The sequence below is a fragment of the Betta splendens genome, chromosome 9, assembly GCF_900634795.4.
Source record: "Betta splendens chromosome 9, fBetSpl5.4, whole genome shotgun sequence".
Taxonomy (NCBI): domain Eukaryota; kingdom Metazoa; phylum Chordata; class Actinopteri; order Anabantiformes; family Osphronemidae; genus Betta; species Betta splendens.
Genome location: NC_040889.2, coordinates 10,081,388 through 10,107,595, shown reverse-complemented (window position 1 = coordinate 10,107,595; position 26,208 = coordinate 10,081,388). Strand labels below are relative to the sequence as shown.

Below are 26,208 nucleotides of genomic sequence, written 5' to 3'. Positions count from 1 at the left end.
GGCGCTAATCGCGTGCGTGCACGTGCGACGGCGTACACGTGGGACCGCGGGGCGTGCGTGGACTCTAAGCCTCGTCGGCTCATTGTTCAGAGACGAGGGCGAAGCACCAAATCTGGGGAAATGACGCGTCGACGGCGGGGCTTTTGTTACCTGTGTCTGGGAATGTGTGGGCTCAGAGATGGAGTAGTGGAGGAGAGGGAGTGGGAGGAGGAGCAGGAGGAGGAAGGATGCGAGGGGGGGGGGCACGGAGGGGAAAACCAATTATGGTCCAGATAACAGGCAGGCTATGGATTTTCTAGCAGGCCTCTTCTGCCGCTCTTTCATTCGGTCTATTTCTGCCTCGCTGTCCCTCGGACCAAATTCAAATTGCGATTCGCAGCCGCTCTATTGACGCGGTGGAAAGCACCGGTATGGATTCTGCACGTCGGCCCGTCGGTGAGCGCCGCGCGCTCTGATTAGCGGCAGAAAAGGGGCAGATGAAGCGCGTCGGACGACGTTTAGTCGATGCGACGGCCGACGCTCACGTCATCTGATCCGCGTTGTAATGTTCTGCATTAAGAGCCCTCGCGTCCTTGACGGGTCAATTGCAGTTCACATCGCCTTAACGAGCCTCTGTGACAGAGCCACATCTGTCCGACATCATCAATTAGGATTGCTGTCTTTTTGTTTTTTCAGCCTGTTTGCTCTGCATCCTTCACGTTTAACAAGTCAGGAGTCATCATAGTTTGGGATTAGCATAAATGGGAGTAATAACATGTCACCTCATCATCTGCTGTCAGCGATAAGGTTGTTCGCTTATCTTTACGCTCACAGTCAGTGAACGCATCACAGCCGCCACACAACCTCTGGAGTGCTTGTTCGCACAGGCGACGCTCCCATTGTGCTTTTATCGGCATCTCTCGTCACTGGAGGGTTTAAAGGTATACGTGGCGTGAGGGGCTGTGAGTCAGTACCGACGTCCCCGAACAGCTCGTTAGGATCAACTCTGCTCCTCGCTCCAGCTCTGCGTTTTGATCCTTTCTGAGCAGCTCTTTAAAAGGAGCATGCTCGACCTCGCCGCTGCCTGTTTTGGACGCTCCTCGGCGTCGGTTTGAGCGGCGAGGCTGCACGTGGGCGATATTTAAGCCTGGAGGGAGAAAGACCTCATCTGGTGGAAACCCTGTTCTGCAAATAATAAACACAAGTCATACGAGCGCGGTGGAATCTTACATCCAGACGATCTGACTGTAGTTTGCACAACAGTAACGCTGATTTCTGCTTTTATGTTCCATTTGTTGTGTCTGGTGTTTTTTCTTTTCTTTTTTTTCCTCATTTGCATCAGAGTTTTTGTGATTTATTGGAGTAATCCCACCTCTCACTGCCGGGGATTTGGGTAATCCCCTCGGTTTGCACGTTATGAGACGAATGCGTGCAGGATAACTGAACGTATAAAATGATCAGCTATGGAGCACTTAGTATAGTGAGACAAAAGGTGTGTTCTTAAGGAACCATTTTGGTCTAATTGATAGTGTGTTAGTTTTCCTCCATATTTCCCATATATTCTGTTTTTCATCTCCAGTCCTCAGTGTGTGAACCCCAGCCCGTCCCCAGTGCCTGACTGGGCTGTAAATAGCCCTGGGAAAGCCAGAGACAAACACACACTCTTTCTGGACCGTTCTCTTCGTCCAGAGACTTGGCTTCGGAGTAGAGCTGCCTTTATTCTCCTCCGCACCCGTTTGGGTCTCAACCCCCCTATTTTTGTTGTGTCTGACAGTTTCTATTGCGAGTGTTTGGGTTCCAACGGTTGATTTTCTCATGATGTGGCCTCTGATACGCGTCTCTGTGCGTTCTCCAAAACAGCTTTGTGTGTTTGTGTTTTTGTGGAGACGCTGAACATTTCGCCGGTGTGAAATTGTTTTGTTGGTGGTGAGGTTGTGTGTGTGTGTGTGTGTGTGTGTTTGCCACAGTCTGGCCTGTGCTGCTCTGGGCTCCGTTATTAGAGGCAGCACAAGGTCCAGTATTTACCAGAGTCTCTGCAGTGTTAACACAGACCGAGACGCTTTGACGAGCAGACAGAAGCAGCGGCTCTGCTCTTATTTCAGGACATGCACTTTATTATCTCTTGTTCCTAAAATCTTTGCAGCAGAATGAGCTCTTCGCCACATCACCAACACTTCCTGCAGGGAAATTCTTTCAAGAAGTCGACGTGAAATTGAAAGGGGCCCGCCGGGGCTTTGAAAGCTAACATGAAGTGAAGCGACCTGTTAAGGTGGATATTTCCTGAACCCGTCGGCTGCTGCAGGGACAGAGGGATGACACGGTCGTTATGGTAATGGCCTCCGTGTCGCTCAGACGCGCCGCGTGGCTGTTCAGACAGACACGCTGATAGCGGCCGGCGTCCCGGACGTTCTCGCAAATGAATGGAGCTTTTACAGACGATCCGTCACTCTCGCCCGCTGTCTCTCTACTTGTGCTTTTCTTGGTCGGATTGTGAGTCTTGGACCCACACACACACACTTCAAGACTCACACCAGTAACTGTCATCTGCCACCTTCCTCTCAGCGGGAGCAGTCGGCCCAGATCTCAGTGTTCTGCTTCCTAGGCTGGAGGAGGGGGAGTCAGAGCGTCTGTCACATGCCACGGGCCTGGCTCCAGGTCCCGGCTCCAGGTCCCGGCTCCAGGTCCCGGCTCCAGGTCCCGGCTCCAGGTCCCGGCTCCAGGTCCCGGCTCCAGTTCCCGGCTCCAGGTCCCGGCTCCAGGTCCCGGCTCCAGGTCCCGGCTCCACGTCTCAGCTCCAGGTCCCGGCAGGCACCCTGCCTGTGCCCGGCTACAGGCCCTGTGGGGCTTCTCCTGTGTGAAGCATGTTGTTGCTCTCCACCAACCAAACACTTCCTTGTTCTGATAAAACTAAATGTTGGTTTTCCTTAATGTCACTGAGAAAATGAGCGCGTGGTTAGTATTCCATGTTTATCACATCCATGAGTCATTGTCATCTAAACCGAAAGGCAGCACGGCTGAGTGTTGTGACATGATTACATAATGTGTGTGAGTTAATGACTTGTCCTTATTTATTTGTGGGGATTAGATGCTGCTCCTGCTTCTTCTCATTTATTTCCATGTCAGTCAGTTTACGCGTCGCCTGTTTTGACCTTTGACCTCCTGGCTGCCTCAGAGTGTTGACGCTGAGCCTGCCGAGCAGCAGGCTGTGGTTCCTGACTGTCTGTATGCGCAGGCGCTAAAGCTCAAACTGTGCACTGGCACTAAGCCCCATTTAGTGTATAGGCTGATCAATAGGAAGAGCTACAGTATTGAGCTTGTCGTCATTAAATAGGACACAAGTGTTTAAGCTACAGCACTTTCAGCTGTAAAACAGGGAGATGTAACGCTGCTCTCACTGGGAATATTTGTGATTGTATGAAATGTGGCTTTGAGTGACTAAAACCTGCTCTCTGCTTTTCGATTGGGCCTGTGTTTGTGGCTGGAGCCACAGTTCATTAGCATTCTGCGCAAACAGCTGCTCTTTGACTTGGGAATCAAAGGGTGGGGTCTAAAAAGGCCGAGCCTGGAGCGCACCAGTCAAAATCACATAAAAGCCCTTTTTACAGAACCTCTGTGATGCAGCAGAGCCGAGTACCCACAATGCTTCACCGTTGTCCCACAATCCAAAGGGCTCTCCCTCCTCTGCTGCTGCCATGGCGATGACCATGTGGGAGTGAAACCACTTCTCTGCCCAGGACTTTATCGATTCTTTATGGAGGAGTCCAATGAATCATCGCGTCGTGCTTCCAGGCTGCTGGAACGTGGAGGTTTCCTTCACGCGACCTCCTGACCCCCGCGGCTCTGGCCTCTCCTACGCCCTCACTGTATTTGCTCAACAGTCACGCCGCTTGGCTCACGTTAATTTGAGTGACAAAGGAAATGATTACGACTGTAATTTCCTTTTTCTCACTGGAAATGTTTGAAGAGTTGAGAAGACAATTCAGGCGATGGAGATAAAACGAATAAGTCTTGAATGCATTAGAGTTTGACTAATTGCACGAAGGAGCCGCTTACGTGGCAGCGGGAGGACTGAGGACATAAAGATCTGAAACCGCCGTGTTGTGGCAGATTGTTTTCGCTCTGGCCACTTTGTTCCTTGCGGTTTTTCCATTCTCTCCTACGAGCTGTCGCTTTTAGCAGATATTCAATCGCGACGTGGGGATAATCTGCAGCAGGGCTCATCAAAGTCCAATTTTTTCGCAGAGTGCATAAAATATGATGCGCTGGCATCATCTGGAAGCCAGGACGTCGTGCAAGTTGCACGCTGTCTGCTAATGAAAACGAAAACTCAAGCAATAGTGCTACAGACGGATGCAGAGAAGGAACTGCTGGTTCCAATCTGACTTGATGCATGAAAACAACAAACAGTTTCACATGCTGGAAAAACCTGATCACTGTAAATAGAGGTATTTTTAAGTGTTTTTTCTTTTACATGTAGCTTTAAACGTGCCTCGATGATTAATGGTGATCCTCCAGAAAGGCGACGTGCAATCTACATGTTATTAACTGGGCATTAAATCAATAACCGTTGACCTGACTCTCTGTGAATATGAGTCGCTGGTACAAGCCGACGACCTCATTCACATCTGCTCCTCTCTCGCCTTCTGGCTTCCCGTCACACTGTCACCCGTGGCCGTCGCACATCTGCCCGCCTGTGATAACAGCCACCCCCGTCAACGAGAGGCAGGGGTGTGCGGCAGAACCCAGAGGGCCCCTGCAGCTCCGAGCGGCGCGGCCTCGATCGAATGGGTGATGAAAGGATGAGGAGGCAAGTGAGAGGATGAGAGGAGCAGCAGTAGATACACACGGTGATGGCTTCCAGAGTATTTGATACTCAGGATAAGACAGAAGATGTGCTTGCACAGTGTGAGGCTTCCTGTAAGTGATACCATCCATCCTTGCTGTTTAGCTCCTCTTGCTGAGTCACATACTCCAGGTCACCCAAGTGCGTGTGAACGCAGGTGTGTTGCATCTGTCTCTTTGTGTTTGTGGCCACATGCATCTCATAGTTTTTGCGTGTGTCTCATTTCTTTTTAAGTTGAAAGTCTTTGGCATCAGCTGTGACTTCCCAACATGGGAAAAGTAGACAGGCTGTACTGTCTGCTCTGCGTCTCCTAGACAACCGGTGGGAGTCAGGGGTCGAGGGGAGGGGGAGTGTGTGTGTGTGTGTGTGTGTGTGTGTGTGTGTGTGTGTGTGTGTGTGTGTGTGTGTGTGTGTGTGTGTGTGTTACTGTCCCAAGGATGTTTTGCTGCTGATTCAGAGGCTTGATATAGAACAGAACATCCTGGTTTCTGTATTTGGGTGAAATCAAGTGTTGTCGGCAGAAGATTGAGCTGTTTAGTTTTGAAGATTTATCCCATTAACTTTGTAGAGTTACTAAAGTTAACGTTGCATTTAAACCTCTCAGGATATGTGTCAAACAGTCTTTCTCCCTACAGTATGTGATTTTAGCTGTGAGCCAGTTTAATACTGTTGCAGACGTACAAGAGGATATTGATTTTAAAATGGCTGGGTCATTTCCTAAAAGAGCAGGGTCTCGTCATTTTTACAGGAGTCAGGAGTAATGAGGGCTTTTCAAAGGGACTCTGTGAAGTGGCCACTCAACCCGTGTTCATGGTGGAGGGTCAGTGGATGCGCCCGGTGTCATGAAGAGACAAAACAGCGATGCTCATTGATGAGCTTTTAATAGTTTGATCTGTCCAGGCAGTGGAAACATTGATTTCAACCTTACATAATAAAAGCAGTAACTGATGTGGTCTCTAGTATTTATATGATGGTATTGGTGTTTTTCTAGACAAGGCAGAGGTCAAAGACGGCAAATGAATTTAAAAAACTATTCCAGGTGAGAATGTGGCCAAAACGAAGTGGAATGAACCAACAGGGGAGTTTTACCGCAGCCAGGTGTTGAGTTACATAAGCTGCCTGCTTGGGATGGTGACGCAGCAGTTCCCTGCTCTGTGTGTGTGTGTGTGTGTGCGTTTGTATCTTCTAGCCAATATGTACCCTGAAGCTATAAAGCTGAGCCATGCAAATGTTCCCCTGCACCGACGTACGTTCTCCCAACGCAGCACAGTCCAGAGGAATCCAGCACACGGCGCTGGGGTCCACCCGGGGGGGGCTTCAGCTCAGCGTGTGCCCAGTCGCACGGTCGTGTTTACTGTGTGTCATCAGAAGTGGATGCGCAGCGTCTCACCAACGCCGAGGACGATCACACGCTGGCTCAACATTTGATCCAGTTGTTCACCGGCCTAAATGCCTAAAAATGATTGGCCCGCTGCTGTTGCCATTTACAGTAATTGAGATTTGAGATGCTACAAAATGAGATTATGTGCTGATTGGCAGACACGCTCGGCCACGGGGTAAACGGGTGGACGAGAAAAATCAATGATGCAAAGCAATCAACTACAAATGGGATTTTTAGGAGTAACCCTCGCTGTGGGAGGCGGCCCCCGCCGCTGCTGACAGCCCTGATCTGTGCTGCTAACGTAATTGTGACTGGGGTTAGCGAAGCGAGACGGCGGAGCCAAGGTTTGCAGCTTCTCAGCCTTGGCTGACCCCATATTAAAAGCTGTCCCAGTGCTACACTGAGGACGTGAGCGAGTGCTGGAGATGATCCGCAGCCCGGGCCGTGATGGATTCTGCTTGTTTGGCCTCTGTGTCCCAATCAATCACTAATACAGATCTATGGAGGGAGGCTACACAGGGAACTACTCTGAATCCGCAGGGAGGACACACATCCTCACTCAGACCTGTGCTTTCTCCAGAATTGCCTTTAGAATAAAGCTCAGTCCAGCATTTGTCTCCATTGCTGCAAAGTAGGTCAAACTGTATGTGCTCTGTACAATGCAGTACCTCACCATCCATGTGTGCATGCATTTTTCATGAGCCTCACTCTGCGTGTGAGTCAGTGTGTGTGTGTGTGTGTGCGCGCGCGTGCGCGCACGTGCTTCCGTTCCCCTGTCGTTAAATTAGAAAGGGCAGTGAGAGGAGAGAGAGAGACTGTAGGAGCCCAGAGAGAGCGTGAGGATGAGAGTTAGACGAGGAGGAGGAGGTGGAGGTGTGATGGAGGTAGTACCGTAGTGAGCTGGAGGGAATCCCCACAAACACACAGTGCTCACCAGCTTCTCACTGTGACAGCAATGCTAAAGAAATCGCACGTCTGACCAATTAGGAGGACAGGATTATAAAACCTGACCTAAATAAATTAGCACGAGCTTAAACATTAATGATAACCACGGGGGGAAATAGCGAGAGAATGAAACACTGTATTATTGTAGAGAAGGCACGGAATGTTTTATCTAATGCTGAAGGTAGTGAATCGGGAGCTGTAGTAGGGTCACATGATGTGAACATTTCAGCAGAAAAATATTTAAAAAAAAGAAGAGAAAAATACATCTACAGAAGTATAGAAGACTTTTAAACACAAGAGAAACAGGACTATTGACCAGATTCAGTTCTAAGATGAGTCTGCTGTTGTAATTTTCAGTATTTACTACAGGGAGGAACATGCAACACATGATGGTTTATGCTTCCAAGGCCTTTTGCCAACACTCAGACAACAAGGTTCACGAAATGCTGCCTCAAATATCAGACAGTCAAATCGCATCACAGAGCTCCTCATGTTAATTGAGTCAGTGGAAGCATATTAGAGAAGTTTTGTTCCGTCATTTATACCGTATAAATCACTATGCATCCTAATTATGCATTACAAAGTCAGCTTTCTCCTTAGCAAATGTGATTGGAGTTAAGTTGTCCAGCTTCTTGCTCAACATTGTTATTTGGTGCTTTATAAATAAAGTTTATATTTATTTATTTATTTATTTTTAAAGCGACCTCTTGTGCAAAATGCACTTTTTCAGACATTCTGGACACACTGGGCTCGGTACACCTGTATCAGGTAATGAGCTGGAAATGATTTGGATCAGATGCTCTTCCAAACAATAAATACATGATTTATGATTGATATGTGTTTATGATATATATGTATGTACTGAGAAGTTGTGGTTTAAAGTGCAGCTAATTAATGCTGGTGCAGTTGCTGCTAACGGCTAGCGATTAGCGCAATTAGCGCGGCGTTAGCCATTAGCTTTCGCTTGACGTTGCCGTGACCCTAGGACGTTCTACGGGGGCTTTTGGCATGAAAATTTGCCTCTTGTTTAGATGCAAATGAATGAAAACCAGTCAAAGCAGTCTACTTTAAGCCAGGCGGGCGTTTCCCATGATGTGGCCGCGTGTGGCTGTTGGTTCAGGAGAGGAAGTGAAAGTCGCGCGTGCAAATTAGCGACATTTGCGTCCAACTCGTGGCTTCCGTGCGACATCCGTGTGCGTGTTTAAACGCTGCTCTCTTAGATCAGATGGCTCCATTAATCCTTTTTAGGCCTCACGCGGCCCTTCTCCTTTAGCTCCAGTGAAGCATGGGGGCTGATGATGGTTTAATGACCTTCCTCTGCTCCTTCCTTACATAACTGCGTGCTTCCACACACACGCCAACACTTAGGGCATAATGTGGTTTGTGCGTTACTCAAGGAGTCAGACAGACAGCGCTTGGCTTTTCACGCACGCTGCCGTGTCCCTGTTAGCAACAGAAATGACCCATTTAGGCCCTCGAGCCTGTGATGATCGGTGCTTCACGGGATGCAGTTCCCTGCATCTCCGGCGGCTTTTATGGTCTGTGTATTTATAGCGTGTGCAGAAAGTGCAGGGCTGTTTGCGCACGTAATAACACAGCCGGCTCACACCGTGTCCGTGCTCTGCCCCGGTGTAGCCGGCCATAGATGCATACGTTGGGCCGTAATTGGCCCTTGTCTGCCTGCACCTCTTTGTCCCTGGCGTCCTTCTTTCTGTAAGTGAGACGGATGTGTGTGTGTGTGTGTGTGTGTGTGTGTGTGTGTGTGTGAGAGAGAGACGGAGAAGTGATCATTACGCCTGGGCTGTGTCCTTGTTTTTCTCTTTAAGTGGCCCTGCACGCTCCAAATTACAGCGCGCTCCGTCCCACCATTGTGCCAGAGCGAGCAGCCGCGCGGATTACGAGCGGCTCCGCGTGAGTCGAGCGATGGATGTCACCTGTGGCTCCTCCGGCGCGTTCCGGCCAGCGTGCATCCTTTTGTTGGAACACGCACCTCAGCGTGGCAGCAGCTGATGGTGCAGCAGCAGCGAGTCGCCCGCTTTCATATGATTTATTTAGCCGCTTCGCTCTGAGCAACGGAGGAGGAAAGCTCAAGTCATGAAAAGCTCTGGATGTTCACTTCAGGGATAATTAGGGTAAATGAATTGCCTCTCATGCAGCAGCCCTGTAAATTGAGTAAGCTTCTCCCCTTTGCGGCCTGTGTTGCGCGCTCTGATTGGGATTGTTTCCTCCCTCCTTAGTTGCGTTTGAGTTGCTTTTTAACAACTGCTCAGCGCAGGCCGTGCGATTGCAGCTGTGTGCGTGAGGAGGGTGAAGACGGTCGCGCACACGCGCGCTTGGCAGGTTTACAGACATTCACGGACGAGCTATTTTGATCTGATAAATAGCACGGGCCGGGGAGTCTTGTGTTCTAAAACCCTTCTTGTGGGTGCTAATTGCGCGCAGCTGTATGCGCACACAACTTGGCAGCGCACCGGCGCGTGCGCGTGGGCTTGTGTGCGTCTGCGCGCGTGTGATCGGCAAGTTGGCCGTTCTGAAGCACGTGTGGAGGTTCTCCTGCCTGTTTTTTCACAGCTCAGGTGCAGCGGCGACCCTCACGCGCCCGCATGTGTGAGAGCGTGGCTTTGTCCCGAGCTCTGCCTTCTGTCGGACCTTATAAAGCCACGGCTCCCTGCTCCCTCCCGCCTCTGCAGGATGGATGCTTTGTGGAGCTCTAATCAGCGCAGGCTCGGTTTTAAATGTTGACTGAGCTGTAATGTAAATGTTTAGTTTGCAGCCAAGCCGAGCTGCTGCCGCGCCTCCTAGTGCAGCCCTGAGAGCTGAGCGGAATTAAACACTGCACTCTCGGCGCCTTCTCTGCTTTTCATCATAATGACTTCCCCACCGGTATCAGTTCATCATGATTTCCACCGCGTCTGCATGGCTAATTTCCTCGTGGCAGAGTGGATAATGAAGATGGACTCGGCGTGGCTGTAACTAACCTGACGAGGTGCCAGGCGATATTTAGCCTGAAATGACTCGCGAAATCGCGCCGCGCTTTGTTTTGGGTTTCGATGGAAATCAACCCGGCGTTAAAAAAAAAAGGCATTTGCCAAGTTGAGTTGACCTCACATACAGAGCTGAAGTCTCCCGAGGAGACAAAACATGTCACACGGTCTCACAGTATTTCAGAGTCACTGCTAAACCGCTCCCTTCTGGCAGTCGGCGTTAAAGATGAGATGAAGGTCGCTCATTGTGCCAGCTCTGAAAGAGATGCGTTTACTGTCCAGCGGTGAGCTGCATGCAGACAGAGCCAGCCATGTAAGGACGTAGTCTTAGCCACCGGGGAGCCATGATTGACATCTGCACCATTTTCTGCCACTTAATAGACCAAAACGCTGATTGAAATGCTCAAAAGCGCTTTTCAGGTGAAGTTTTGTGCTCATTAAGGGAGTCAATGTACGGTTAGAAACCTGCAAAGCGTGATTATCACAATCAGTAAAGACCTTAAGCTCCAGTCACTTACTGAGGAAGACACACATGCACCTGCAGGTTGTTTGCAGGGATCCTGTTTGCAGCCGCCAGGGGAGGGATGCTCCCGCCTCTCTCTAAGGAGGAGGCTCAGAGTCTCTCCTTATTCTGTGTTGCCTGGTAGGAGTGTAGTAGATATGTGCCTTCTCATCCTGCTGAAGTGGCTTAAAGTGACACTGACTTATGGCAGGGTTCAAAGGTCAGCAGTGCTTTGCAGGCTGTGTAATACACTGTAGTTTTTATATGGTCTAGTTGTGGCTCTAAATCTCAGTCAAGTGTTAATAAATGAGCCTTGTCTCTGCAACCAGCCCATTTACAACAGCAACACTTCCACAAAAGGGACAAAAGAGCCCTGTAAAAAATATCTTTTTATAATTGAATATCTCCAACTTATTACAAGACCTCTACCAGAGCAGCTCGGTTTCCTGGTGCTGACTTTCTCCCCTGCCCAGTAACTAACCCTCATGGAAACAACATCATCAATAATAAGAACTCATCAATGGACCCTAAACCCTGCTGGGGATTTGTGCAGCCATCACCCTCTGGTGCCTTGCTTTAATTACGCGTGAATGCATGTGGAACCAGTGCAATCAGTGTGTGTGTGTGTGTATGTGTGTGTGTGTGTGTGTGCGTGTGCGTGTCCGTGTGCGTGTGTGTGTTGACCCACTGACCCCAACAGTAACCTGCCATGTTCTGACGTGCATCAGAGGTCAGTTCGACTCCAAGACAAATGACTTCCTGTGGTGTCAGTGCTTTGACCTATTGAACGTGTCAGTGGATGTTTGTTCCTTCAGGCGCATTTGTCGCGGACTGCCCAACATCCCTGCACAGGCATGAATATGTGCAACCAATGGCCACTTTATTAGGCACACCTGTATTATACAGCAACTCTACTTTAACAAGGTTAAAATTTGTCAGTGTTTAAGTTGAAGGTGTCAGAAAGGCGATAACATCTTCTAATTCTAGAACCACATAAGTTGGGTTTTGTGACTGTTCTGTAAGAGAGACATCCAAAAAGAAGCTTTGTTTATTACAGGATTTTCAAGTTGCATGGAGTCCCATGCGGAGGGGATCCTACAGCACATCTCCTAATGAGTAGTTCTGCAGAGGGAGCTGCTGTTTTGCAAAATGTGCAAGAATGAGCTGCACAAATGTGGGATTAGCCAGAAGCTGATGAGGACGGGATGATCACAGACAAACAGCTGTAGATGTATTCACATGTATTAATGAGGCCTGTCTCAGTCATAAACTCAGGAGAGCATTTATTTGAGCAAACCTCATCTGATATCGTTCTCTCCAATGTGAATAACACAAGTGTAGTTGCTGCTATAATGGGGGTGGGAATGCAGCAGTGGAGGCTCACGGCTCCAGGACGCGGGGAGGGGGAAACCGTGCAGGGCTGCCTGTTGAGATGCGTGGGTGCGAAGGGGACTCTCTTCATGTTGCTGCACGATCGTGAGGTGAGAATGAGACTGTGTCGGCGGCGCGTCGTCTATTCTGAGTCGGACCAGCTTCATTGTGTTTACTGCTAAAACCCATTATCGGGCTCGTGAGTGTCGAAGCCTCTTCCACTTGTGCTCGGGCAGGGGCCGTATTTCCAAAATGAATACGCAGCACTTGGAGTGTAGCTCGCTGTCGCACATCTCCAGCGGCTCACACACATACTGGGAGGAGTGCACATGTTTAAGCAGAAGTGCCAGAGGCTGGTTCCAGCTCAACCCTTCTTTGAAGTAGCTGGTTGCCATCCATGAACACAGTCGGTTGTTTCTGCAGTCGTCTTTGAAGTAGTCTTTGAAGGATGGAACGTGTGTGCTCTCTCTCTCCTCTCGCCCTCTCTGCTCGAATACCCATAATATGACATAGTACTGTTGTAAATGTATAGTTGCCAAGGAGGATGGATACAGTAGCATAATATTATACAGAATGACCTGGAGGGGCCAGGTGCAGGGTGTGTGTCATTTTGTAGGTTATCAATGCGGCTCTTGATCAGCAAGTACAGTGTCTCTTCTGCTTCTAGCTCAAAACAGGAAATGAAACAAGAGCATATCCTGTTTGCTGTTATCTGCTCTGATAGTGGACACATCTCACCTCATATTTGTTCCCTTTCTGATTTCCTGTACTCTTAAGTCCTGCGGTTAAAGAATATTACTTACATGTACGTGTCATTAGGCATTAGGAGTTTTACTGTACCAGGCTACTGCACTTGACTAAAGTTTTCTCCCCACAAATTAAAAAAAAAAAAAAAGAAGAAAACTGGTCTGAAATGAATCCAGGACTAGTCCTCCGTTCTGCTTCCTTTGAAGACAATGCTTTGCTTTGATGTAGCTTGAACTCGGCTGCAACCTGATGCCAGCGTCGGTATCCGCGGCGAGAAGCGGCAAATTAAAGCTTTCATTCTGAGATGCAGAGTAAGAAGTTTGCCCGCTTGAAAGACATCACAGGTCCTCCGCTCCATTTTTAAACAGCCCGAGGTGAAGCTTTTGAAAATGGGTATAAAACTCAGTGTTTAGCTCCAGCGAAGAACAAAATTAATTTCCAGTTTGTTGATTTGAAAGAAGTATGTTTTGCCGTGTCCTGTGTTTTAGTTTAATCTGAATTATGTTAATGTTTTATGAAGATGCTGTAGCTGTTTACCTGTCACTGCATCCCAATGTAAGCCGATATAAAGACAATGGTGAAGCGTCACGTTGGAGCTGAAACGGGTTCAAACCCAGGATAACGTTGCTGTGCCTGCTGGGAGGCCTTTCATTCTTTTTGACCTTCTGACCTTTCAGTGTTTAATCAGAAAAAAAAAAAACCTCTACAGCTCAGCAAGAAAGGAGGAGAGCTGGGCCCAGAGGAGGATCATCAGAACTGTCTCTTGCTGCAGTAGCTGTACAGCTGCGCACAAGGACAAACACACTCCTCACCACAGCTCTGTTTTGCAGCTCTGCAGCTCCCCAGGTTAATTAGATTGGACGTCATCTGCATATTTGACTAATCCAGCAACAGCCTGCATTCTTGCCACAGAACCTCTCCTCCGTTATCGAGGCTCAAGTTGCTCCCTAATTTTATTTAAACCTATTCAGAGCTCAGACAACAATGACAATGGTTAACTGAGATTTGGGGAACAGAGGCAGAACAAGGTGGAGGAGGAAAGGACAGGCTCGATAAGGAACACAGTGTTACTGGCTTTTCCAAATGAAGTTCTACATTTCTACTGCACGAGGCTGGAAAGCAGCTCGGAGGCAGAGAGTCGGGTCATGATCCACGGCCGTCGCTGTTGGCAACACCTGCACGTGACACCTTCGCTTCCATGTAGAATAACTTCAGCCGCTGAAGTGAAACGCTTGTGAAGTGTGAGCTATGCAAACACGGCTCACACCCAGAGTGGGCGCGCACACTGTACTTTTTCTCCCCGACTGCGGCGCTTGTGCGCTGAAGGTGTGTGGGAGAGGCCGACGGCGCCGCTCACACGACTCTTTGTGCGGCGCGTTTTTAATGGAGTGCCGTGGAGACCTGCAGCGTGTCGTCGTTCCTCCAGGCCCAGTGTCGGTCAGCAGAGCAGTGAGATGGATGCAGACACGCTGACCTCTGACCTCTGTGTTTCTGATGTGTGTCTCTGTTTTGTTGATAAAAAACTTTATGTATTTGTAATTAGAGTGTTTTATTTTGTTAAATTTGTGCAGCCCTGATTTATTTCATCAAACTCTTCCTTGTGTGCTACAGCAGCGCGGTCTATTGATCATTGTGCTCTGTTGTGTGTGAGCACAGCTAAGCTTTAAAACTGCATCTCATTCAGGTTTATTGACCTTGAACACCGTGTTAATGTCTGACAGCGTGGATGCTCTGCTGCCGTTTACAGTAGCTGCAGTTTCTGAGGCCCTGGACTTTCACTGATTTAGCTGAAGTTTGTGATTTCCTCCATTACATACAGGACATAAAATGCAAGACGGATTAAAAAAGTGGAGCTGTGTTTTAGGAGAGCGAGGCACAGATTTGCGTTGCTCACAACGCAGGAGCTCCTTTATCCGATTGTCTTCAGTGGGAACGCTGCCTTTACTGTGAAGGAGTTCACAGTTAAGTGCTCAGACTGGAATTTGACTAATTAGTGTTCGGAGGGGCCCGTGTGAAAACGAGAGGTCACATAATAACAGCTCTAGTAAAACCCTGGGCTTCGCGCGCGGAGCTGAGCGTGAGCGGTACTTTTCCATGCATCTGTTTGTACGTTTGGTTGTGTGACACTGCGCTAACACTCAAACAGCCCTGGCTGTGAATCAGCATGATACCCACCAGCAGACACCTGACTACAGAGAATATGTCCAGTAGTTTTGGTCTTAACCCCGCTGTCTCTCCTCTTCCTCTCCAGCATGTGGAAGGGCCTGAATGTCAACTGCACAGACAGCTCAGGATACACGCCTTTGCATCATGCGTCGCTCAACGGACACAGGTAAGACTGTATGAACAAACCCTGGGCCCTGCTGATTACCTCCCAGCCTGACCACTAACCCAGTTCGTTGGAGCTGAAGGATTAGTGCTCTGTTTGGGCGCAATTATGTGGATTTCCTCCTCTTGGCTCTGGGAAAAAAGCAGCCTTAGAGTGGAAATGAGGCCGCCAACAAAAGGCTGCAGAGGAGTGATTCAGTGTTGAGGTGGGAACGTACAAAGCTGCTCCTAGAGTTAAGACAGAGGGAAATGTGAATAGACGTTTTTGTCTAAGATGCACCAATGGAATAATAAGCAACTGTATTGAACAAAGAAGCACCTTGCTTTTGCCCTTCTGACCCTTTATCTGTTCGTGTTATGGAGATTACATTTGCCACCATTCAGGGTTGAACTTGTCCACCTCAAACGCTGGTTTAACTCAGGTTCCCAGTAGACGTGTGTGAGCATTTCCTGAAAGGAAGCGAACAATAATCCACACTGACTGCGAGCTGCTGTTTGCCTGATCGGCTCTCTGTGTGGGTTCCTCTCACAGGGAAGTGGTGCTGAAGCTGCTTCAGTTCGAGGCGTCGACCAACGTGGCCGACAGCAAGGGCTGCTCCCCTCTGCACCTGGCTGCCTGGAGGGGGGACGTGGACATCGTCCGCATCCTCATCCACCACGGACCCTCGCACTGCCGCGTCAACCAGCAGGTACCATGACATCCTCTGGACGTGTAGTCTTCCTCCTATCTTGTAGTTATCGACACTCGTAAGCTACGGCCCAGGCATTTCCCTCCGACAGCCGGGCGAGTGCTTCCGCTGCCGCCGCTGTCATTGTTTATCAGCTCAAATGACCTTGTCCTTTGGCTCCGCTCCGCGTCAGTCTCCTCTGTCTGCGCTGGCGACATAGCGACGAAGCCACGTCTCTGTGACGCGCCGCTGCCGTGAGCGTGCTGTTCAGAGGAGGCGGTGTTAAATCAAAGGTGTTACAGGCCCAGACGTCGCTGTTAATCTGCCTGATGGTGACAGCGGTGAGGTAATGGACCCCAGGTTGGCGGTGCTGCGTGTACTGTGCCTAATAAGCACAAACTTAATTGTTTGCACTCGCCCCCCGGAATGAAGAGGTTTGTCAGCAAGCGAACGCGGGTAATTTTCCTGCTCACCTCGTCCGCGGAGCTGAGTGGGCGGCGTGGACGCCGGCTGGAAGCTGCTGATTGTGTCGAAACGCTGAGTCTGCCACATGCAGCGGCTGAGGAAGGAGACCGGCGGTCCTCTGTCGTGAGGCTCCCCTCGGCGAATGTGCTGAGATGCAGAGAAGCTGCACGTCTCCCCACCGTCGCCTGCGTGCGTGCATGCGTGAGTCTGGGTGATGCGCGGGTACGAGGCCTCACCACTCATCAAGACTTATGGAGACTCCAGACTCTTGGCTGCACATTGCCTCGCCCTCCAGGACATTACTTTGCCCGCGTGCACCATTAGTCGTGTCAGATGTTAAGTGTGTGTGTATAAATGTATAAATGTCTCTGTAACCGGACTGGTTTTTATTGGGGGACTCCAGAGAAGGGCAGGTTCTTGGAGTAGTGAGGTAAGAGATGATTATTTGTAGTTAGTAGATGGTATTAATTGGTGGTAAACCGGTTCCGGCCCACTGTTTACAGCCTAATTGGTCCCACTAGCTCTGTAGCTGTTCTTTATTGTTGGTGTGTGTGTGTGTGTGTGTGTGTGTGTGTGTGTGTGTGTGTGTGTGTGTGTGTGTGTGTGTGTGTGTGTGTGTGTTAGTCTCTTACTCACTGGAATAAACTAGGCTGCACTTCACCAGCCTGTGTCGTGGACCCCTTTTTCCCAGACAGCAAGCTCACGGAGCGTTTATTAGTGTGGAACTGGAATGAACTGCGATTATAAGCGGGAGGTTATGTTGCTGAGTCTTATGCTGAGTGCGTGTCTAATTATTCAGCACCTGGAGGGTTTGTCAGCTGAAGCAAATGGAGTAAACATTCTGCCCAGAGGGCGAGGTTTGTAAAAATGCATTAGAGAATTGGGACGATCCTCTGAGGGATGTGGTTTAGTGGTGCTCGTACGGTGACATGGTGAAAGTTGGTGCCTTGGATGACTGGATGTGACTTCCTTGTCCTCGCCCCAGATCAAGCCTGCCTTTTGTGTTTGTCTCTGCTTGTGTGCAGGGCTGGGTGTTTGTGTGTGGGAACCAGCACACAACCTCTGTGTGAGACCTGTCTGGGTCAACTACGTCCCCCTGCGCAGCCAATGTATCTCAGGAATGTTTTCTTTTCCACGCACAGAAAGCGGGAGGGTTCTGCTACTCCTTTCCTTCTCTCCTTTGCTCGTGTCCTTCCTTTTGTTAAAACCTAGAGGTTGTTTGTGTTAGCACAAATGCTTTGCAGCTCTGAGGTTTGATGAAAATGAAAACACATGTTTTCCTGATGATCAGCATGTGAACACACGACTACAAAAAAGTGCCCTGGGAAAGTCCTGGTGGAGGACTGAGCCATAGGATGTTTGTTAGTGAGGCCTGTCCGACCCCCCCCCCCCCCCCCCCCCCCCCCCCCCCCCCCCCCAAAAAAAAAGTTACATCACACATTTTCCACAGCCCGATGCTCTGTTGGCAGCGGTTTTCCCAATTAAAGTTCAGTCAGAGGAAACTGAGTCATCGCTCCAAAGAGACTCTGTGATGGAGTTACTATGAAAAAAATATAAAGATAGTTGCATGATTTAGCTTTATGCTACTTTTGACAGTAAACTGAGCTGTGGTACTTATTTTGCTGCATAAAGACGGGAGTTCAAGCAGAGGCGTGAGCCTGCTGATGCTGCTGGCGTGACACAAGACGGACGCTCGTTTGTCTCCAGCGAAGCCGCTGCTTGTACAGTACCTTATGCCTGTGGCTCAGAGGGTGACGAGTGTTTGTCTTTAAAGCACAGTCAAGACTTAATGAGTAATAGTCAGAACATCTCTCACAGCTCTCATCCTTTAATCAAGCTTTGGTATTGCTATTTCTCTGAGGGGATTAAACACACAACACAAGACTAAGACTTGTTTAATGTGAAGTCTGTGAAATGCTGATTCCTTCGCTCGCCCTGCGTCGTTCTCTCTCTCTCCTCCTTGTCATCCTGTCCTCCGACAGGTCATGTTCTCCTCTTCCCTCTTGGTGGAAAGTAATATTAAGGACAGGTTGGAACAATTAGTTCGATTAGAAAGAGATATGGAATGAAAGCAGCGAAGGAGGCGGTTGGTGGGTGTGTTTGTTTACCCCGCTCCCCCCAGGCAGCGTGCTGAGCTGCTGGGATTATCCGATTATGAGACGCTGTAACACAGAGGAAGCTCCCTCGTATCTTTTCATCGGCATTAACAGGGCGTGTGTTCAAACACACACCTCAGCCCTGGGCTCACGGGCACAGATACTGGGATCCCTGCTGATGCGGCGTTAGCAGGTGATGCTGAGTGATGCTGGGAGGTGAGCGGAGGGGAGACGCGTTGCCCATTCAGGGGACGCAGCGTTTTCGCCCTCGTCCTGTCACTCTGGCTGCGTTCAGCTCTGCGCCCCCCTTTTCTGTCAGGGAATCGTGTTTCCCCTATCTCAGGCAGCGTGTTTGAGGCGCGGCAGATTGAACTGACAAAGCTTTATTGTCTGTTTGGGGCTGCAGAGACGGGCCGGGACCGAACGTGGCTGCAGCTCATTTGTTCTAGTGGCCGTCTAGCCTTGTGGAAAGGCTTGTGTCTGTCCCTCAGGATGACTGATGACTTCTCCACAGTTGCGGCAGTCGGAGCATATTGGCGAAATAGACCAGCCCTTACACCAGTAAACTGTTATGAATGTGAATAATAGCGCGCGAGTGTGTGATTCAGCCAAAGGGGGACGTATGGACGTTACTGACTGAGGAAGCTCTGTTTTGGCACCACTTCCTGTTAATCGATCCCTTTTCCCTCCACTCATCCGTAGAACCACGAGAAGGAGACGGCGCTTCACTGCGCCGCCCAGTACGGGCACAGCGACGTGGTCTCGGTGCTGCTGCAGGAGCTGACCGACCCCGCCATGAGGAACAGCCGACAGGAGACCCCTCTGGACCTGGCGGCGCTGTACGGCCGCTTGCAGGTAACAGCTGCTCCGCGCCCGAACCTCTGCGTGCGTCGCGTTTCTGCCGAAGCGACTCGCTGGCAGGTAAAAGGAGGCAGCCGGTCCCTCCATCTGGACCCCCCCCCTCCCGGGGCTGCGGTGGATGTGAGCAGGCGCCGGGACTCGAAGAAGAGGTCGCTGTTGGTTCGCTTAAAGGTGGAGACGGAAGCTGAGGAGCGCCTCGTCAGACGTGATAAGCGCCACTCCGTCCCCGCATCACACGCAGTCACACTCACGTCTGCTCAGACATTGAGTAATTGCAGCCCAGGCGTACAGCGCAGGTTTGTCTCGAGAGCGAATGAATCATTTATGACGGCAGCGCGGTGTTTCTTTGCATAATGATGGAGGGGAATCCCTGCGGTGAAGGCTGCTGCTGCATGGAGTTGTAGCCAACAGGGCAAAAGTTTAGCACAGACACACACAGGTAGCTCCTACTACACGCCGCTCCACTGGCGGATCCTCTAATGCGCCACTATAAAAGCATTAAGGGATCAACAGCATCTTTTAGGAAGGTGAGAGAATAACGAGAGGCAGCTTTTTCCACCTGCAGCTGCCCTTTTCCCGCTGCAGGCGTACAGTCTGTGTTCTCCGGTCGGTGCCTTCAGGGTCTCTCCTCTGTCTGCCCGCGTGCAGGTGGTGTGCATGCTGGTGAGCACTCACCCCAACCTGATGAGCAGCCACACTCGCCGGCACACGCCGCTCCACCTGGCAGCGCGGAATGGACACCTGAGCACAGTCCAGACGCTGCTGGAGGCCGGCATGGACGTCAACTGTGTGGTGAGAGTTCACTCCCTTTTATTCCTCATGAGCTGCTTCATTCTGGGCGTTGAGCAGAGAGGGTTTGTTTCATTGCTTTAGATATCTCCTTATGTTTTGCTTGAGTAAATCTTTTAAAATCTCTGTGACTCTGAATCCTCTGCTGTATGTAAATATTTCAGAGGCTGCTTTCTTGTGTTTTTAATGAAAGAGGGCCCGTAGCTTTGTGTTTTAGTGGATGTGCATAAATGCTTGGCAGGCTTCCCCTTTGTATCAGAGAGCATGTGCATGCATTTCATGCCTGCTGCAGTGTGATGGTGAAGAGGGATGAATAATAGATTGGTAGAAAAGACATGAACTGGGGAGAGAGGTGGAAAAAGACAGGTTGTCCTTACGAGCTGGTGACGTTCACGTTGGAAACGCTTCATGCTCGCTGTTCGTCTGGACGCTCTCCCTGACCTTTTCTGGACTATTTGGTGGTGAAGCCTTGTCAGAATGCTGCGCCCGACCTCGGCCCCGTCCCCTTCTCTGAAGCCACGTTCCCTGACAGCCTCAGCTGTTCCACTCGCTGCCTGTAACGCGTGGAAGCACCGCCGCTCCCTCGCTGGCGGCCGCGTTTGCACGGATGCCCGTCCTTTTATTGGATTTATCTCGAAGCCGTAAACAAACTAACATCACGGCGCCTCCGTATTGCAAACGCTTCACAGCCTGTTACGTCCACATTGAGATAGATGGGACGGATCTGACGGAAGCTCTGGCACAATATGTAGTGACTCCATGTTCGTTTGCTACGGGAACATATGGCGTAACAGACGCTACGTTCCTCCGCTCCCTCGGTGGACGTGCGTGTGTGTGTGCGCGTTTCATCACTGGAATGACAGGAATGACTTGACCTCTCTGCACCCACCGGCGTCGCTGTGCTCCTGCAGCAGAGATGCATGACTCAACGGTGCCGTGCTCATCCTCGCTGGCTCGTGTCCTTGTAGCAGGCGAAGCGCGTGTGGATGCTGTGATCGGAGGAGCAGCGCCGTGTTCCTCTGCCGGGATTTGGCCTCAGGCTCCGTTTGTCTAGTGAAGCTTTGATTTGATCTACTGTACTGTACTTCCAACTGTCGATGATGAGGACGACTAGCTTTTTATTCTGTACCTGTATTCTCAGTCCACCTCTCGCCTCACTGGGCGCTGTGTAAAACTGCTGTGGTCCAGGTTATAGTGTCGTTCACCTGTGAAACTGTGACTTTTGATTTTTATTGCTGATTATTCTATACGCCAGATCCCGTGACACCAGCGCAGGATGATTCCGTCCCACCTGTACCCTGGGAAAAACACTCTGCCTTAAACATAGACTCTATTTTTAGCGGACTCTCTGTGAGTAGTATGTGTGAGATCCTCACGAGTGAGCGTGCAGAGTGGATAGTGTGGACAACTCACAGATGGCCGCGCTGTCACAAGTGTAACTCACTGTATGTGTGTGTGTGTGAGAGAGAAAGAGGAAACGTTAGTACAGGTCAGTAATTGGAGTCAAGCCATATAAGTCTGTCTGAGTGGGAATGAATAATTCATAGAAACAGCACAGTCACTGTCTTGCCTCCTCTGACTGTTTCCATAATAATGAGGGGAAATCCCTGGAGGAACCTGCCGCCTGGTGGGAAGGTGTCCAGCAAAGGGCAGGAGTTTAATAAAAAAACTCCCACGTACACACATCAACAGACTTGGCTGTCTTTTCCGAATGGACCCGAGCATTTACATTCATCCCATCACACGAACATCAGCTAGGAACTGCTGCGTTTCTTCCCGACTTTCAATTCCCGGAAACTCTTCGAGCAGCGAGAGCGGGGCCTCTGCGTTTCCTCGTGACATCACGGCGAAATCGCCATGGGAAACGGGACAGGAAGTGGTGGAGGGATGACCGCGGAGGTTAGGGTGTGTGTGTGTGTGTGTGTGTGTGTGTGTGTGTGTGTGTGTGTGTGTGTGTGTGTGTGTGTGTGTGTGTGTGTGTGTGTGTGTGTGTGTGTGTGTGTGTGAGGAAAAGTGGGTGGATCGTTTCCTCAGCTGCCACCTCTCTTCGCCTGCGTGTGGGTAAAAGCTCCACAGGCAAAACATTTAAAGTTAGTACGACATGCTGTGTTTTTGGATTGACATCTGAAATGATAGACTTTGCCGACGACTGACCCTTTGACGTCTGAAGGACCCCGGTGCGTCGGTGCCTACAGTAAGTGCAGCATTCTGTGCAGCAGGCGTTTACCTGGTGCACCGCCTCGCTTAGTTAAATTCCCCAGCCGTTCAGCACAACTGGCTGTCATCCAAAATCATTTGTCTTCATTACGGCTGCGAGTTCGGTACAGTCCAGGTCTTCATCAGTGGTGTCAGGAATCCAGGCGTGAAGGATGCGACAGATTCAGCATATTACTGTTTGTGCTGCATGTATGGATGAGTGGGATTTAATTCCTTGCTGCCCTTGATGAGGCTTTCTGAGTAACCATCCTGAAACCAACCTGTCAGATTTTGAATGTGTAGTGGAAAGAAACATGATGATGCCGTAGGTTCGTTGTACTGTGGCTCCTGACTGATGCGAGGGTACGAGAGGTCGGAGCCAGCGCTCCCATCGGCCCTCGACCACGACGAGGCCCTCACTGTACGAGTTGCCGCGTGTTGCATCACATCTGTAATATCACCATTAGCGCCGCTGGAGACTGCTGACGGAAACTAGGACACCTCCACGCTGGGTCCTGCTGCTAGCGTAGGAGTCTGGAATCAGAGTCGACCCGTGCAGAGAGAGGCTGGAACAGACTTCTGCTGATCTTCATGAATGTCTCTTGTCTGACAGCCAGAATCTGAGAGGCCTCCTTTTAATCCCAGCTTCTCGTGCTCTCCTCTTGTTGACGTCTATTTTCACCTTTGTTTTTGATAAAGTGATGGAATTTCAACTCTCTCTCTCTCAGACTGAGAATGGCAGTGCCCTCCATGAGGCAGCTCTCTTTGGGAAGATGGATGTAGTTCGCCTCCTCCTTGACTCAGGTGGGTCTATAAATGTATCCCTGCGTGTGTTTGCTCGCTCGTGTGGGTTTTTTCCTTCCCATTTTAACCTGCAGCTACGATGCTCCACCTGTTTTTATTCCAGGTTGTTGAATTTACTCTCGGGTGACGTGTCACCAGCTGTCTTCTTTGGCACTTCCAGTTTTATTGCTGCTTCGGCCGTTTCATACGTTCGATTGTTGGGATTTGATACCTGGCTTGTATTTCTAGTTTTTTCTAGTTACTGGGATACATTAAGTGGAGGGGGGTGGGGGGTTGGGGTTGAGGAACTCACCATTTCTGATCAATAATACAGGATGGAGCGTTTATAATTGTTACATCGTTATAATCTCAATCTTTAACATAATCAAATGCTTTAATGAGATGCCGTCTGCTACATCCACCCCACACCCACCCTCCTGCACTTCCTGCTTCCTGCAGGCCTTCCTCTTCGCTTGACCTTCATTTTTATTGGCATCCTAAATTGACCGGGGCCTGTGCTGAGCTGGATCCACGCTCTCTATAAAGTTTTAGTCTACTCACGCCATGCTTTCTGTTTTGAGTGACGGGATCTGACCTTTGTCCTGCTGTTCGTTTGCCACTATTCGTTCCTTCCAGGGATTGACATTGATCTGACAGACAGTCAGGAAAGAACGGCTCTAGAGATCCTGAGAGAACATCCAGCGCCCAAATCCCAGCAGATCACTGCACTTATTCAAGGTAAGTCAGTCGTGCATGTGCTATGTGGTGGTCATCTCATTATAACTATACTAATCTATAATTGAGTATTTTTTTAACAGTCCCTTTTCATTGTATCCTAGCAGTACAGTGATAATCACTATAGTTCATTGCTTAGTGTTGTTTGATTTATATATAATGACTTTCCTCCTCATTCTGCTCTTCACGCTGCCATTAGCAGCCTTGTTTTGCTCTCATGTTTACTTCAGTGTGTTTTGCGCGCGACCGGTGGTGGTTACTGAGTTTGCCTCCAACTGAATCCAACTCTTCTCCAGAATGCACCTTCTAAAGACAGCGTTGTCCCGAGGTGATTATGAGTCTCGGTAGGAACGCTGCAATCTGTGGCCGGGAGGCCTTGTGTAATCTGTGGGCTCCAGATGATTTAAAGAGGCTGAGATAAAGAGCGACAGCGATGGAGAGACAGGAAGGAGTAGAATAGAAGAATGAGAAGATAAACACGAAGCAAATTAGCTGTTAGATTGTAGTCAGGAATAGCCGCCATCACCCCCCCCCCCCCCCCCCCACAGAAAATCTGGACCTCAGCATAATTAGGAGACTGAACACTTGTGAGAGAAAGAAAGAGGTTCTGGTACAAGGGAGACAGCTGTAACTTTGTGATTGGGCCCCTTCATGCCAGCCATCTTTGCATCAAGAGCAATTGACCTGTCATTTAGTCGTTGTAGGAGCCGAGGGGCTTCCTGCCTGCCAGCGGCTCCTTGTTATGAATAGATTATTATTTGATACACAGCTCAGATTCATTAACGCGTCTTCCCTGTTCTACCCAGCAGCAACTGATTATGGACCACCACACTGTGCAGCGGTTTGTGCAGTAATATGTAGTTTATGATGTGCAGTATGAGGTTTCATGCATCCTTTGTGAGGCTGATGCTCATTCCTAGTCATGGTTTTTGTAGCAGCTCGTCATTAGGCCCGTGGCGATGAGATTTCACTGTTGTTTTCAGCTTTTAATGCCCCTTTAAAGCAGGTTTGTTGTATTCTTCCCCGCCACACTTGAACCTGTTTTCTCTCCTCCTGCATATTCCTCTCTGTAACTCAGTTCTTTTGCTTTTTATGAACAGTGCGGTGCTCTATTATCGGAAGCTGTGAATTGAATTTGTGGTGCAGACCCAAGTGCGAATTGAATGCAGCACAAGCTGTTTGCCATGCTGATATTGACCTAAAAGGCTTCTAAACGCTCTCCGTCCTACCTGCTCCATCATTCCCGCCCCCATCATCATACATCCTGGTGGTTCTTTCTCTCCGTGTCTCTGTAGAGTACGCGGTAGACGAGATGGAGAAGAGCGCCGTGGAGGAGCCTGTCCGCAAGTGTCCTGTCCCTGCACCTCGCACCTCTGTGCCCTCACCCTCTGCCTCCCCTTCTCTCAGACACAAGAGTGAGTACACACAGACACACACGCACACACACACACACACACACACACACACACACACACACACACACACACACACACACACACACACACACACACACACACACGACAAAGGAACAGCAGCCGAGCAGCGGTGATGTAAAATATGTATGAGAATATGCTGTAAATGTACCTCAGTGTCTCGTATAAGAATAAATGTACACACAGGACCAAAGCGTAGGTGTAGTGAAGCTGCGTTTCTCTTCCCAGGCATGACTTACCCTGTTGCATTGTGTATAGATAATCCAGCCTGAATCCAAGTGTGGAGAGCAGCTCCTTCAGTGGTGAAACCCTCTCATTGCTCGGGGCCCGCCAGCGTTCTCCCTGTGCAGCGCTGCCCCCTGTGAGGCAAACGTGACACTGCAGCAGGATGAGCTCCCGCTGATCTGTTCGCCTCTCCCTGTCAGCACATCCACTAATTAGCCTGATTACCTCAGAGGCTCAGAGAGGGAAGCGATTAGTACGGTTAGCGACTGGGAATGTGCCCTTTAATGCGTCAGGGGAGACGGAGGAGCTGCTCGTAGCCCTAATGTCACGCGTTGTGTGCGGACTTTCTCACTGCGCCCGCTTTGCTCCCTCTGCGTGTCCAGATGACGATGCTGTGACAAGCGAGCTGTCCAAGCTGCTGCACGCGATCAAAAAGTGCCAGGACAGAGACTACTCCTTCGAGGAGCTCTGCCACACCATCTCCTCCCACTCCATGGACAGCTTCGGCAGCGGGCGGCTGTCTGACGACGAGCGGCCCAACGGGACCCTCACTCGAGCCAAGGTACGGGCTGCTGTAGACGCTGCACACTCCTCCTCCTGCAAGCTGCCTGCGCTGCGTGGCTTTTACAACAGAGGGCAGTATGAGCTCAGACCTTCCAGCGCGCTGGGCCCCCACTTGTTACTGAAACACAGCAGCAGCTGTAATTGCTGCTTCACACGCTGCCTTCATTCTTAGCTCATTGTTACACATTCGAAGTTCAGTTCTGGGGGCCGGAAGTGGCCTTAAATCAGCCTGACGTGACCATCAAGTCACAGCCGATGGCTCAGAGGCACCATTACACAGTCCACAGAGGTGATCTGTGCCGCTGGAGATTAC

At 50.0% G+C, this 26,208-nt stretch overlaps 1 protein-coding gene across 8 annotated transcripts in view; it reads left to right on the top strand.

The window, feature by feature from the left end:
• Positions 1 to 26,208, top strand: part of anks1b (ankyrin repeat and sterile alpha motif domain containing 1B) — a 92,853-nt gene that overhangs the window by 6,110 nt on the left and 60,535 nt on the right. For 7 of the 8 annotated variants that reach the window (XR_008695518.1, XM_055511209.1, XM_055511208.1 and 4 more), the window contains exons 2-9: positions 15,004 to 15,084; positions 15,613 to 15,769; positions 19,012 to 19,164; positions 19,819 to 19,962; positions 22,884 to 22,959; positions 23,575 to 23,676; positions 24,969 to 25,088; positions 25,715 to 25,893. Coding sequence is in view for 7 of the 8 variants with exons in the window: in XM_055511209.1 (XP_055367184.1) it covers positions 15,004 to 15,084; positions 15,613 to 15,769; positions 19,012 to 19,164; positions 19,819 to 19,962; positions 22,884 to 22,959; positions 23,575 to 23,676; positions 24,969 to 25,088; positions 25,715 to 25,893 (1,012 nt within the window). In the remaining variant the exon portion in view is untranslated. Of the gene's footprint in view, positions 1 to 15,003; positions 15,085 to 15,612; positions 15,770 to 19,011; positions 19,165 to 19,818; positions 19,963 to 22,023; positions 22,154 to 22,883; positions 22,960 to 23,574; positions 23,677 to 24,968; positions 25,089 to 25,714; positions 25,894 to 26,208 lie in introns of those variants that run through there. The other variant, XM_055511210.1, reaches the window with a different exon arrangement.